Consider the following 14,605-nt stretch of genomic DNA (forward strand, 5'->3'; position numbering starts at 1 on the left):
TCTGTCTACATACCTGCTGGAGATGGCAAAGCTAAGCAGGGAGGCCGGGGGCCTAGGTTGGAGATGCAGAAGTTTCAAGGAGGAATGAGGAAACATTCCAATTCATCAGCACTGGTGATGGTACTTGATCCATTTTTTTTAACCATCACTTCTCCAAAGAAGCTGCTGGAGGTATGGGCAACCCCTGCCAGCATCCCTCCCCACCTGGGGCCTATATTAGGCCACTGGACGTATTCAGTCCCTCTCCGGATGAGGGCAGCTCTCCACCCAAGGCAGGCCCCTCAGTCACCGCATCTGAGGCAGCTACCCTGCTTTGTCCCTGGACTGTGGATTTGGGCTTCGAGCTTCTGACCAGGGAAGACATGGGCCCAGAAAGGACTTGCTCAGGTCGCAGAGCTTGTGGATGTCAGAGCAAGAAATAAACCCAGGTGTCCTAAGGCCAGGGTTATTTCCCCACCTCCATACTGCCATTCTGTGTGGAAGTTTTTAATGTGTGTTACGGGGGTGGGGGGGGGCTATTATCATGCTCAGCATTGCTCCCTTAAGAGGCAATGAATGTCTTACAGAAGAGCTTTGGGCAACTGTCTGATCCCCACGGGAGGAATGACCCTTACCCCACCAGTAAAAGGGAAGAGTCAGAACAGTCTCCATTCTTTCTTTTATTTACATAAAATCTGGTATATTTGTTACCTTCGAGGAAACGGCCCACGGATGGGCTGACTCTTGTACCATTCGAATATTGAGCCATGTGAACTCAGAGCCTATTCAAAATAAACACCCTTTTAAAAATACTCTTTCCTTAAGCCCCAGGCTAGGAGTCAGGACTGCTCAGATCTGGTCCTGCCCCCGCCATGCAAAGGCCCCGCCTTTGGCCTCTCCCGTGATCTCTCTGGGCCGCTCCCTCCACTGTGAGATCTGAGTGGGCTGCACATGACGAGTCATCCGCAGGCTCCTCTCAGCGCCTTCCTCCTTCCCGTCCTCAGAGCGGCTCGGACACTGGGACACAGAGGAGGCTGGGTTCCTTTGTATGTTGTCTTTAAGTCGGTTTTCTTTTGCGAGTCTATGAAACACGGCCTGATTCTCAGTTGGTTCTTCCAGCAATTTTGTTGCTACAAATCCAAGAGTACGAAGGCTGTTCACACCACTGGAGCAGGAAAGACTCACCTAACTTTGCCAGCCTAGGACTTCAGGGGGCTTACCTTTCATTCGTCTGCATGGGGAAAACGACGACGAGTGGCCTTTGGGAAATGGCACAGTAAGTCTCGGGGCCGGTAAGTGGAGTCGGGAGGCTGGGGCACTTCCCCACTGGGATGGGAGCTCTCAGGGCACAGTGATGGCGTATGAGGCTCTGCGCTTATAGGGAACTCAGCTGCTTTCTCCAGGTCCTCAGGCACTTAAAGATCTCTGAGGCTTGGTTTTCTCATCCATAGAAATGGAGCTAAAACTATCTACATCACAGGTTTGTCATGTGAGTAGATCCGATACCTAAGTGTTCTGTGAATATTAATTTGCCTCCTGCTTAAAAATACAGGAAGGGAAAGTCCTTCAAAAAGGAGACACATTCACACAACTGCCTTGTAGCAACTGGACCTGCAGCGATTTAATTGACGTAAAAAACACAGGATTGTCACCAGAGTTGGTTGTAACGTATGAGATCTTAGTTTCTTACCCCATGACAGAGGAACGAGGGTGGGATGGTGGAGAGTTGGTTTCTACGCACTGGAGATGCAAGGGCAACCCCACGGCTTTCAAGACAAGGAAAATGGGGGCATTGTATTTAAACAATGGGGCAGACGTTAAACATCCCCTGCATTTCCCCCCGAGGAGCCCACTGATGGGAGTTGGGGCTGCAGGATGCCGTGCCAGAATGGCAGCAGCTCCCACTGGCACTTGGTCCCTCCCTGCCAAGGCCAGGCCCCTCACCTCCTCCAGAACAAGTCTCCAAGCTCTGAGGAGGGGCGGCAGGGGGACGGGGTGGGCGGTGGCACAGCTGGAAAAGACGGATGGAAATGACCCACGTGTAGACCCAAGGTGGGCCGGGAAGAGAAAGCCAAGGTGAGGACCAGAGCCATCCCTGACTTTTCCTATGGCTTGTTGGCTTCCTGATAGTTGGGTACTTGAGCCCTGAGAATCTAGCTGGGATGCTCTGGGCAAGGGGAAGGGGGTGCTCCTGAGGTCAGCCCCAGGGCCAGCAGAGGGAAGACAGGCAGCAAAACTTCCGGGCCCAGCCTCCAGCCACCTCCCGCGGGGCTCTGGGCCCAATACTGAGAGAGTCAAAAGGAGGGAGAACACTCAAGAAAGGGGACATTAAAAAAAAAAAAAAAGTCTGATCTCTACACAGCTGAGGTATTAGAGAGACGGGGCCTGGTCCCAGGGTACAGACACGCTGTGGGGGGCTTTGTTCTGGCGAATTAAGGGGCACACACGTGACCCTGGGAGTGCCAAGCAGGTCCTGCAGGTCCGAGAGGCCAACTCCGCTCCAAAGGAGTCCCCTGGCCTCGGAAGGAGGCAGCTCCTCCAGTGCCACCTTCTCGCGAAGGTGCCCCTGTCCTCGCTGCCCCACGTCAGTGCTGCCAGTCCGCAGGAGTCACACAGGGCAGCCCGAGATGCGTTACACGGTCTGGGGCGGCGGCTTACTGTTTCTGGTCATACCATCCTTCCCCCCACCCCCACCCCCGCCAATGCTACCGGTTCCCCGTGGTTCCTCTAGGTTCTGAGTGAGGCAAGCAGCAAAGAGGGGACAGCAGAACGCTTTATCATCAGAGGGAGTGAAGTGCAGGCAGCAACTCGGACACTTGGTCTGGACGCAGGAAAGGCCAGGCTGCCTGCCGGCTCAGGGCCTCAGTAGCGATACACCTTCAGTCTGTTGTTCTCATCCAGGCCCAGCTGCAGGAGGCCAGAACCAGCCGTTGGCTTGGGCACCGAAGAGAAGAGATGTCTGGCCACAAGGTGAAGGAAAACTCTGCAGTCGGCTGAGCACGCCTGGGGAAGGGTCACAGGCCCAACGGGGTCCTCCTTGCACCCCGAGGGCCCACACGACTTGGCAGTTACAGCAAGAAGGGATCGGGGTTGGGAGAGCAGCTAAAAAGATACGACTTGGGGTCATTCTTGTAATGTTCCAGCCACTTGCGGTGAGCCTCGATCATGTCCTGGAAGTTAGTGCTGCCCGCCTCGGGGACTTGGGAGGGGGGACGCTGCAGGAGGCGGAGCTGCTCACTGCGGGGAGGGCAGAGGAGGCAGGAGTGCCAGAGGGGGGGGTCTTGGAGCCAGGCAAGAATGCCCCTCGGGGATGAGGAGCATCAGTTCCCGAAAGGGTGAATGCTCCTGACGGCGAGGCTCCCACATCTGCCTGTTCCCGGCCAATCTCATCTGCAAAAGCTTCCCTCTCTATCGACTCAAATACCTTGCCAGCATCAGCTCCCAAGTTGGCCAAAGGGTGAGAGGGGTTGTACTTATGGTTGGGGGCCTGCAGGGATACATCAGGGGCTACATTCGGTAAGGAATAAGATGAACGGGAAACTAATAACAGGTTTCAATAATTGCCCATCTGTCTCCCCCTACAGGGTGCCCCCTCTCACTCCAGATGTTGCTCAGTGGGCCTGGGGGAAGAAGGGAGCCGTGTGATGCAGACAGAGAGCTCAGGGCAAGAGACGAAGGCCACACTCCAGGGCTGGAAGGGGCAGGGCCCCACCAGGGGCCCATTTCTCCCCAAGGTGACACAGGGCAGCTTCCTCACAGGGCTGGATCAGGTAAGGCCCGCCGGGCCCTGCTGGGACCTCATCGGTTGGGACTTTTCGCTGGCTGCGGAGGTGCACCACAGACCCAGGCAGCTTCGTGGCCTGGGGACCTGCCTAACCGCTCTGGGTGATGTGACAAGGAGTTCTGGTCCCCTCCCAGGTCCCACCTGCCCAGGGAGCTGCAGCGAGCAGCTGAATGGTGTGGCTCCACCCTGAGCCCACAGGGAGGCTTACCTGGCAGACACATACCCCAGCCTGTTTTCCAGGGGGGCAGGGCCACTGCTGAGGAACGGGATGCCAGCTGGAAAAGTGGGAGGAAAGCGTTCAGAAATGGGCAGCGGTTCATCTGAGCCAGCCCCCTCCTGCCTTCCCCGAGAAACTGCAAAGAAGGCACTGCCCCCCAGACAAAAACAGGAGAAGCTTCTGTGGTTGGAGGTGAGAGACAGAGGATGGCCAGGAATGGTCCTATTTATTTTATTTCTAAAACTGAAATTATTTTCAATTTGGGCCGGGATAAGGAGACGAACTTTTTCCTTCAAATAACTGTTTTTATGGCTTTTCACATTCCTTAGCAGGGTTATGAGACCAGGGGAGGCCACATACAGCCAAGGGGTCATGAACCCTGGAGTCACAGAGACATGGGGTCAAAACCCAGTCTGTTGCTCACTCCCTGGGTACCCTGGAGCATATTTTCAATACTTAACCGCTGAGTCTATCTGTAAAATGGGAATAAATATTATAACCTCAGAGGATTAATATAAGGACTAAATGAAAAACCATATATAAAATGCCTGGCCATAATATATATAACACAAGATGGCAGCGATCGTGACACTGACAACGGTGACCTCCTAGGTTCGGCTGAGCTCTAGCATCCATCGTAAAGGCCCCATCCGGTAAACCGTCAAGACACATAGGGCCTCCAGCCACAGGGCGAGCAGCAAGGTCCTCTCAGGCACCCACCACGGAGTCAATGGGCCATGCCAAAGTCGGGGGCGAGGGGTAGGCAGAGGAGGAAGGCGGGAAGGCTGAACCCAGAACCACACATGGCCTAGAGGGAGGCTTACTTGGAAAATACTTGCGCCACTTCTCCACCAGGAAGTCGTCCACAGTCTGAGCCACAGAGGAGGAGAGCCGGGGGCCCAGCTCTGGGTCCCAGGCCCACTGGGTGGACGTGGGTGGAGCCGGGGATGAGGCTGAGACCCGGACCAGGGAGGGGTAGGAGGGAGCGGGGGTGCTCCTGGAGGCCTGGGTGGGGAGCGGTGAGGGTGTGGAGGTGAAAAGCGGCGGAGGCTGGGTGTTAAGGCTGCCCAGCACGCTGAGGACACCGTTGAGCTGGCCACTGATCCGCTGCAGGGAGCTGCTCAGGTAGTGGATCTTGTTGGGGAAAGTGGGACTCGGGGTCGGGCCGACTGAAAGGGAAGAGGCAGAGGGTGGGGCAGGACTCGGGCTCGGGGCCCTGGAATGGCCCAGGCCCAGCTGGCACTGTGCATCCTACTGGCCCACATCCCCACCCCTTCCCCGTTCCTCCCAACAAAAGCCCCAGGGCTTCTGTGTTCCAGACAGGAAGCTGGCCGAGAGAAAGAGTATCCCCAGGGTGAGGGCCGCCACCCCTTTGTAGGCCACGGCTGCAGAGGGAGAAGAGCCTCCCCGGGGGGCTGGGGACGGCACCAGGAGGGACCCCTGTCTCACTGTGAGAACCCTGCATGATCAGAAGGCTTCCCCTGAGCCTCTGGGCCCAGTGTGCTGGGAAACCCAGAGGGCTCACTCCTGCCCAAGCATCTGCTCCAGACACTGGCCCCCGGAGGGGGCCACAGGTGCAGCCCCTCCCTACAGCCCCCACACGGGGCTGCAGGGAGGGGCTGCACCTCCGTTCCCCGTGGATACCCCACTCACTGTGAGGCAGGGGGCAGGATTCAGAACTGTCACTGCTCCCATCTTCCAGGTCGCTGAGGTCAAAGGTCACCACCTTCTTAGTGGGGGGTCTTCTCAGAGTGTCTTCATCTGAAGCCTGGTGGGTGAAGCGGCGGTAAGGACTTGCCCTGTGCTTTCTGCCCACTGCCCTCATGACACCTGAGGACTTGGTGGGTAGGCTCTCTGGGCCCAAAGTTCTAGGAGAGGCACGTCATATAGGCTGCCTTACAGGCGAGGCTAAGAGAACTCAGCCACCGAAGATAGGGCAGTAGGGCCACCAGGACCAGGCAGACCCCAACCCTTCCCCCCCACAGTAAACACTCCCCATGGTGTCTCTCCACCTAAGCTTCCCTCCTGTTGTACCTACACCTCTGGCATCTGGGGGAAAGGCTACAAGGCCCCAGGGAAGGTAGGGAAACCTTCTAGGAGCCTCTATTCCTGACACCTGGGGCAAACTTCTCCTCGGGCACCAGGGCAGGGGCCAGTCCCCTCCCAAGAACCTTCAGCAAGAGGCTCCGGGTCTGCTCAGGACCACTCAGCACAGACATCCAAAGCCCCAGATGTGTTCAACAAATTCAAAGCTGAAGCCACTGCCGTTTTCACCAGCCCAGAAGCCCTAAGCCTACTGCCAATCCTGGGCCCTGGCAGCCCAGCTGTCCCGACGCAGGACCAAAGAACCCAACCGAATCCCAGGAATAGAGGAGGGAGGCCACGGCAGAAATTGGGCTGCACCTCGTCCCAGAGAGAAGACTCCAGCTGATGCAGCTTCTCCTCCTTCTTCTTCAGCAGGTCGTGGCCTTTCCGCATGGCTGACTTCATCTCATCCAGGTGCCTGGTCTCCTGCAGCCACGAAGAAAGGGGAGGAGAAAGACGGTGACTAACCACCCAGGCAGATGCCGGAGGCCCAGCTCTGCCGTTTGTAGGCCGGCTGATCTGGGTGATCTTGAACAAATTACTGAACTCTCAGTCTGGACATTCATCTAAAAAACAGAAATACTACTTCTCATAGGGTTGTGAGGATTAGAAGAGATAGAGTATGCTACGTGCCCTCCACTATGCCCACTCCTAATAAATTCTCAAATGGTTACTGTTAACCAAATGGTTATTATTATCACTGCTCCAACTACCAGTACTATCAGCGGCAGCAGCAGGAGGGATTCAGCAGAGCAATGACAGGGCCTGGGGGTAGCATGCAGGTGTCCCTGGGAAGGCTGCCCCTCTATCGGGACCAGCCTGTTGCCCTCTGCCGCCCCCAGCCAGACTTAGGGGCCACAGCTCACTCACCAGCTCTGAGCACCCTCAGAATTCTAAGGGACCCGGTATGATCGTCTGCCAAGACCCCCGAATGGCAGAGAGAGCTGTGATCCCACTGATAATAACCACAGCGTCTCTGCCGTTTCACTGCAGATTAGGGTCTCAGAGAAGGAAAACAGAGAAGTAACTCAAGCTTATGCCAAGTGTGCTCAAAAGATTTTCACTTCTGAGTGAAGTCTTGAGTGTGATGGAATGGCCAAGCACTGTGGAACGTCTCTCCTCTTCCCCTAGAAAATGGGAATACCACTACTACCTTGCACATCATCTATGGCTACTGTGAGGCCCAAATGACTTCCTATTAGAGAAAGCATTCCACACACTGCACTGGCACGTAAGTGTAAGGAAGCTTCCATCCTCGTGGAGATCTTATCCTGTATCTCCTGTCTGGTCTCCCTAGACTTGTCCAGTGACCCCAAGGCCCATGTGACCACTCTCGTGTAGTCCCCAGAATGATCAACTGAGGGCGAGCCCAAAGGGAGTGCCGCCGGCTGCCCCAGGCCTCCCCCGGGCTCCTGACCTCCTCCAGGTCCTTGCACATGTCCTCCAGGGCCTTGGTGCCTGGCGGGTCCTTGACCGCCTCCTGAGCGCTGGCCAGCTCGTGGCGCCAGTGCTGCTGGGCAGCCTTCAGAGCTGTCTGCCGCCTCCGCATGGAGCGTGTCTGCCGGACCAGGAACTCCTTGGCGCTGCGGAGAGCTACCCCCTCGGCAGAGAGGTAGTGCCGGGCGCTGCGGGGGGACAGGGCGGGGGGTTGGAGAGGGACGCACACTCTCTGAGAACCCCTGCTGTGGGTCACAACCACTTCCCGAGCAGATGCCCATCCTGAGCACAGACTGAGGTGCTGGGGCCGGGCAGAGCGCGGGGACATCGCCACTAAATACCCACAGAGCGCGGGGCACGGGCTGCGCTGAGTCCTCCCACCCTGACTATGAAAGGGAACGTGCCTGAGGCCTCCAGAGATGGCGAGACACTCCCATCAGCCTGACCCACAAGCAGAGGTCAGCAGATGCCACAGATCACCATGGGCACCTTCTTGGCTTTTCAGAGACGATTCCTCAGGCACCCAGGGCCCCTTCCCTGAACCGAGCCCCGCTGGAGACCACCGTCACGTTTCAGTCCACCCCGGCTCTGTGACGCAGGCACTCACTTACCCCTTCCTGGCATCCTCAACGCAAAATAAGACAGGTTATTGGAACTCACCTGTCCAAGGACAAGTCAGTCTCCTCCTTGCTCTGGGAGAGGGAAAAGGATACCTCTTTAGTCTGGTTCTAGGACACACAGTAGAAAAGGCCCATTGAAGGTAACATCAGATACACTACAGGCTCCAAGGACCCCAAAGTCCCTCCTAGTGGCCCAGACACAGAAATGGTTCTGCCAGCCGCTGGACTATTCACTTACAGATATAATCTGACTGATGGAGAAGGGGACTAGCAATGATAAGAATAGGAGACTAAGGTTCTATGCAGAACAGAGCCAGGACCCCTCCAGGAGCCCAGAGTCTTCCTGGAGCCCTACCCCCTCCTGGTGCACTCTGGGAGGCCCGCCCCCTCCTGGTGCCTGGAGCCTTGCCCTAGCCCAGCCACCCTGACCCTCCCAAGGCACAGAAAAGCTCACCGTCCCAAGGGATTTCCTCAGGTCCTCAATGTGGAGATCAGGCTCAAATCGTGAGGAAGCATCACTCTCTTCCACCGCCAGCTCTTTCAGCAAGTCCTGCTTCCTCTGAGCTTTGGCCTCCAGGTCACTGTGGTGGGAGACGGGGGGGCGGGGGGAGGCAGGGTCACATGACGAAGCAGACCAGGCAGCACACTGTCAGGACTCCTGGGGGGAAGCGGGGAGAACCATCTCCATCCCTTCACTCCTGTCAAAGACCCTGGAGGCAGAGCTGGGGCATGAACAGTAGAACCAAGGACCCCCGGCTACTCACAGCCCCAACTCCCCACAAAACGCAGCCCCTCCACCTGGCCCCACCTCTGCCTGTTAACTGGGCCGTGAGTAGAAAGGGCCCATGAGCAGCAGAGGTCAGAGGGCCGGCGAGAGGCAGTAGGGGTAGCTAAGTGCAGGGGTACAGACCACCTGACATGCTTCTGCAGCCTCTGACTCTGGGCCTGCAGCAAATCCACCTGGGACTCCAGCTCCAACTTGCGGGCCTGAAGCTCCTCGAGGATTCTTCGGAGCTGCCGGTTTGACTCCAGCAGGTGGCTGTGCTCCTTCTTTGCCTCCTCCAGGTGCTGACGGGTGGCTGCGGCTTCCTGGGGGCAGGAGGAAAGAGAGACACACCCAGAGACATGGGGGGTGGGGGGCGGGGCAGGCAGGGAGCGGGCAGCACCAGACAACAGGGAAGAGCAATGGGGAGAGGATGGAACCAGGCACCCTGAAGGCCTGTGTCTGCCCTCAGCGGCAGTGTCCCCCACCGGGCCCACCACCGGCGGCTCCTGAGCTAGTCCCACACGCTGGGGCTATTTGTGCAATAGCAGCCAACATAGTCTGGAACCCAATTCCGTGGACAGATCCGGTGAACAAAGGGGTGTGGGAGGGAAGGAAATGGAATAGGCGAGATAGAGGAGAGAGGACAGGAGAGGCGCCAAACCTCGCGCTCCAACGCAGACTGCCTCTGCACATCGAGGAGCTGCTGCTTCTCCTTCCGGGCGGCCTCCTCCTGCGGGCGAAGGAGAGGACCGGCCATTTGGCCATCTCCGGGCCCCAGGTCCTCTCCCGGGGAAGCTGACTCCAAGGTCCAGGGCCCCCGAGAACCTGTCCTCCGCCCCCGCTCCCGCACCTGGACATCCAGCTGAGCCAATCTGGCCTTGACATCCTTGGTTCTGGTTTCAAGCTCCACCTCTAAATCTTGGAGTTTCCTTTCCTGCACAGAAGTGTAGGTGGAGAGAAAGCCGTGAGCGTAGCACGAGCACAGGCACGTGCTGAGCGGCAGGAGGGGTTTGTGACCTACCACCCCATACCGCCCGCTCCAAGCCGGGCTGGCTTCCCCCACTTGCCCCCACGGCCTCCCAGCAGAGCGCCACCTCTCGTCTATTTCAGCGGGGGCGAGGAGAGGCGAAGGTGCCAACCCCGAGGCCCTGGGGCTGCTGACCTCCGCCTCTAGTCCTGGGGATGCTCCCCGGCCCAGAAAACAAAAGCGCAAGGATGCCCCAGCTTGCGCATGGCCAGCGAGAGACCCCCACCCCTGAAGCTGTCAGGCTCTGTCTGCTGCTGCTGCAGTGCCGGCCCCCAGCACTTTTCTACCCGGGGTAGAGGGGTCGGGCAGGGCGGGCCCCAAGCGACCGTCTGTCCGGGGCCCCCACCTGCTCCCGGGGCCGCCGCCGCAGGTCCTCGAGCTGCCGGTCCTGCTCCTGCCTCACTGTCTCCAACTCCCGCTCGTGGGCCCTGCGCAGGCGCTCCAGCTCTCCCGTCAGGTGGCCCAGGAGTTCGGCCCGCTGCTTCCTCTCCTGCACGGACGGTGGGGCCGCTGGTGGGAAACCACAGCCGCCCCTCCCACCCCTAAAACCACAGCCCACCCTGCAGCCTTGGGTCAGTGCCATCAGGGACCCCAACAGGCCTCTAAGGCCGGCTCTTGGAGAAGAGCAGGAGAGCACTGAGGACGGCTAGGTCCCGCCCCCAGAAAGCCTGCACCCTGGCTCTCTGCTGCTGAAACAATGCTGGTCAGACGTGCTGAGAAATCCCTGGGTGGAAGCCGGCCTCACCCACCACCCCTGCACGTACAGCCTTCGTTCCTTAAGGGAAGAGAGATCATTACTAAATTCTCACTCTTCCTCAGCAAGGGCAGAACTGGTTTGGGAAGGGAGTCAACTACATTTCACCACGATGGGCCGCTATTTCTGCCCTGGTGCAAAGAGTCTGGGATACCGGTTCCAGTTACTGGAGGAGTAGCCTAGAAACCCTGGGTAGAGGCCTGGCTCTGGGCTAAAGTCAGCCACCAGCCCTCCCCCTCGTCCACCCCCAACGTGAGCAAGCCGGCATGGGTCCACTTAAGTCACTGAACGTTCCCACCGAAGGCTGAAGTCGGGCAGATAATATCTAAATATTGGGTGGCTCTTGCCAGTCTATTTCCTGGTGCCCTGGAATTTCTATTAACCCTGGTGGCACGGTGTTGGGTGGTTAAAATTGAAGACTTTGGAGTCAGACATTCTGGCTTGAATCCTAGCTCCTCTACTTACTAGCCAGGGTGGGCTTGGGAGAGTTGCTTACACTCCCCAAGTCTCAGTTCCCTCTTTTAAAATAGAGATAATGATAGTATGAACCCCCTAAGGGTGTCGTGAGGACTAAATGAGGTAATATACATAAAGAGCTTAGGACAGTGCGCGACACGTCGTACAAGCTCAACACACGTCAGCTATTATTAACATGAGAGCAAAGTGCAGCCTGCTGATGGGGAGGAATCGCTCCTCACCTAATGCTTTAGTAAAAAGGCAAAACACGATCTCACCATTGCAGGGTGCCAGGAAAGAAAGCCTCCCACCATCCCTGACCACAGGTGGTCCCCTTCCCAGGCCCTCCGGCCAGCTGGGAATGACCCCGGGGTGTCTGTGACCCCGGTGTCTCTGTGTGTGTGTGTGTGTGTGTGTGTGTGTGTGTGTGTGTGTGTGTGTGTGCACGCACATGCACATGCCAGGGAACGTGGTGAGGTCACCTCAGGGTATGGGGGGTGGGGTGTGTGGGGTGTGTGTGTGAGACCCCGGGGTGTGTGTGTGTGTGTGTGTGTGTGTGCGTGTGACCCCGGAGCGTGTGTGTGTGTGTGTGTGCGCGCGTGCAAGTGCCAGGGAACGTGGTGAGGTCACCTCAGGGTGTGGGGGGTGGTGTGTGTGTGTGTGTGTGTGACCCCGGGGTGTGTGGGGGGTGTGTGTGTGTGTGTGTGTGTGTGACCCCGGGGTGTGTGTGTGTGTGTGTGCGCGCACGCGTGCAAGTGCCAGGGAACGGGGTGAGCTCACCTCGGCTTCATACTGCTCCCTGGCCTCAGCCACCACCTGCTGGTGCTCCTCCTTCATCTTGTCCATCTTCCTCTCGTGCTCCCTCTCCACCTCCTGGCGCTTCTCTCTCAGGAGGCCACTGAGCTGCAGGGCAGGCGGCAGGGATGCGACATGCAGGACTGAGGCTGGGGCAGCACCCGGGGACTGAAGCACTTGAAGGGACTCATACACACATGTGACACAACCTCCCCAATGTCCCCACGTGCACACGTCAGGTGACATACACATGGCCACACCCAGCACGCCCTCCTCCTCACATATAGGGCATGGGGGTGGAGAAGCACTCGGCCTCCAGGGAGCTAAGGCATGAAAACGGACCCTGAAGTCCTGACCCCAGCTGAGCTGTCCAAAGCAAAGCAGAGGACCCCTGGGCCAGGATGGCTCGGCCGACCGTCAGAGTGTCCACGACAGGTACACAGAGTCGAAGGAGCAGACCAGCACTCACCTCTTGCTCGTACTCGAGAACGTGATAAACTTTCTGATGAGCCCTCTGCTCCGCCCGCCCAAGGCTCTCCTGCAGCTGGGCCTCCTCTTTCTGATGAGCTTCCTCCATCTTCTTCTGGAGGCTGGAGACCACCTGAGGAGGCACCCACACAGGGGAGCGTGACCCGCAGAGAGCGCTGCAGAGTGGCCACGGGGGACTCGCTTCCCAGGGTCCCAGCACCCATCCCCCCGGGGGCTGCAGGAGAGGGAGACTCCCTCCCTAGGGGACGGGGTGTGGGTGAAGGGGTCCCGCGGCTCACACCCCAGGATGCCCAGGGTCTGCCCCGCCAGCCAGGGCCACCGCGCCTCACCTCCCTGTGCTTGGCCTCCAGCGAGGAAGACAGCTGCTCCAGCTCCTCCCTGTGCTCCCTCTCCAGCGCGGCCACCGCCTGGGGCAGAGCAGAGGGCCTGTGAGGACGCAGGGCAGGCTGGCCGGGCTCTGAGCTGAGATGAGGAGAGCCAGAAGACCACCCCCCATGCCTCTCGAGCTAAGCACTCCAGGGGAACCGCAGGCACATCTTTGATTCCTCCGAAATAACTGTCCCTCAAGTCTGCACCTCGCAAACGAACGGGGACGTGAACGCCAGAGTGGAGGGGCCTTTCAGTAAGGCTCGGTCACAGCTTCCATTCCCCTGCCTCGGCCACCGGTACATAGGTAACACTCCTGCCTGTGCATGAGCACCAGGCAGGGAGGCCTGCGCGTCTCAGCACCACCTCCCAGAGCGCGTGCAGTACAATGATGTCCCCACACCCCCACGCCTCGCTGCAGACGCCCTGGGCCTGAGAGCTGAAACTCCACCCAGCACCAAAAGAAAACAAAAGTTCCATGTGGCCTATTACCTACTTCAGCCTCTTACCTAGAGACAGACCCACTGGACTGGAGGGACAGGGAGTAAGGACAAAGGAGAAAAAATTCCTCTGAGCGGGCTAGCCTCTCGCTCTGAGGCAGGGGAGGAAAGGAGAGAAACGCGAGGTCCTCACAGCTGCCCCTCAGGGACAAGGACAAGGCCGCTTTGTCTCAAGAGCTCTGGTCTGGTTTAAGTTCTTTCAGTCATGAATCTTCCCAAATGCACAGGCCAGGTCCACACGGGCCCAGACAGCCGGCCGGACATCTCGTTGCCCATCCACACAGACACCCGTTCTCCACCTGGCTCCCCACCCTGCGCCCCAAGGCTGGCGCTTCCTCTTCCGCAGCGCTCAGCTCCTCCCCAGGCAGCCCAGGATCACATTGGGGTGGGGAGGGGGGCGCTCACGTCTTTCCTCTCCCCTTCTAGCTGCTCCCTCAGCTGCTGCAAGGCCTTCTCCTTCTCCATGTTCAGGGCGGCCTGCTCTCTCTTCTCCGAAGCCTCCATGTCTTCCCTGAGACGCTCCAGCGTCTGCCTGTTTCTCTCTTCCAAGCTGGCCCTCTCAGCCTTCTGTAGAGACTCCAGCTCTTCTCGCAGCCTCTGCAGGGAAGCCTCGTGCTCGGCCCTGGGCAGACAAGCGGGTGGGGATGGGCCTGGGCACTGGGGGAGGCGGGGGTGGACCTCCAGGGGGCCGGGCAGCCCACAGCCCGCACTCACCTGATTTGGTCCTCATCCGCTTCCACGCTGCACTGCACCTGGGCGCAGAGCCGGGACAGCCTCTGGCCTTCCTGCTCTCTCACCAGGCTCTCCTCTTCCTCGGTGGCTCTCTGCAGCTGCTCCGTCAGGGAACTGTGAAGCAAAGGAAAGGCAAGTTTGTTGGCGGGACCACAAGGCCTTCCCTCTTTTAGGCATAACCCCTGGCTCTCGGCCTCCAAAAGCCCGTAGCCTGCCTGTGAAGCTTCCTAAGTCTTTTTTTTTTTTTAATTTATTTTTTATTCATTATTTATTTTTGGCTGCCTTGGGTCTTTGTTGCTGTGCGCGGGCTTTCTCTAGTTGCAGCAAGCGGGGGCTACTTTTCGTTGCAGTGCGCGGGCTTCTCATTGTGGTGGCTTCTCTTGTTGCAGAGCACGGGCTCTAGACATGCAGGCTTCAGTAGTTGTGGCACGTGGGCTCAGTGGTTGTGGTGCACGGGCTTAGTTGTTCCACGGCATGTGGGATCTTCCCGGACCAGGGCTCAAACCTGTGTCCCCTGCATCGGCAGGCGGATTCTTAACCACTGCACCACCAGGGAAGTCCAAAGCTTCCTAAGTCTTAAAGACGAGTCTAACCTTAG

At 58.3% G+C, this 14,605-nt stretch overlaps 1 protein-coding gene and 1 long non-coding RNA gene across 2 annotated transcripts in view; one reads left to right on the forward strand and one right to left on the reverse strand.

Annotated features, from left to right (window-relative positions):
* The first annotated feature begins 768 nt into the window (after window positions 1-768).
* LOC309826540 lies at window positions 769-5,766 on the forward strand. Its single transcript, XR_014297115.1, has 4 exons — window positions 769-1,255; window positions 2,881-2,949; window positions 3,564-3,749; window positions 5,683-5,766. It is a non-coding gene; the product is annotated as an uncharacterized lncRNA (long non-coding RNA).
* The window catches only part of CEP164 (centrosomal protein 164), a 67,102-nt gene continuing 54,095 nt past the window's right edge, over window positions 1,599-14,605 (reverse strand). Inside the window, exons 15-32 of the mRNA XM_082660785.1 lie at window positions 13,990-14,121; window positions 13,681-13,897; window positions 12,739-12,816; window positions 12,390-12,521; window positions 11,906-12,028; window positions 10,262-10,405; window positions 9,739-9,822; window positions 9,550-9,618; window positions 9,036-9,211; window positions 8,577-8,703; window positions 8,163-8,230; window positions 7,483-7,690; window positions 6,384-6,491; window positions 5,634-5,748; window positions 4,805-5,149; window positions 3,972-4,038; window positions 3,094-3,216; window positions 1,599-2,938 (exon numbers count right to left, since the gene is read on the reverse strand). Of these exons, the coding sequence (XP_082516911.1) occupies window positions 2,842-2,938; window positions 3,094-3,216; window positions 3,972-4,038; window positions 4,805-5,149; window positions 5,634-5,748; window positions 6,384-6,491; window positions 7,483-7,690; window positions 8,163-8,230; window positions 8,577-8,703; window positions 9,036-9,211; window positions 9,550-9,618; window positions 9,739-9,822; window positions 10,262-10,405; window positions 11,906-12,028; window positions 12,390-12,521; window positions 12,739-12,816; window positions 13,681-13,897; window positions 13,990-14,121 (2,413 nt within the window). The 3' untranslated portion in view covers window positions 1,599-2,841. The remainder of the gene's footprint in view (window positions 2,939-3,093; window positions 3,217-3,971; window positions 4,039-4,804; window positions 5,150-5,633; window positions 5,749-6,383; window positions 6,492-7,482; window positions 7,691-8,162; window positions 8,231-8,576; window positions 8,704-9,035; window positions 9,212-9,549; window positions 9,619-9,738; window positions 9,823-10,261; window positions 10,406-11,905; window positions 12,029-12,389; window positions 12,522-12,738; window positions 12,817-13,680; window positions 13,898-13,989; window positions 14,122-14,605) is intronic.

This window comes from Grampus griseus (genome assembly GCF_964374135.1).
Source record: "Grampus griseus genome assembly, chromosome: 8".
NCBI classification, from domain to species: Eukaryota; Metazoa; Chordata; class Mammalia; order Artiodactyla; family Delphinidae; genus Grampus; species Grampus griseus.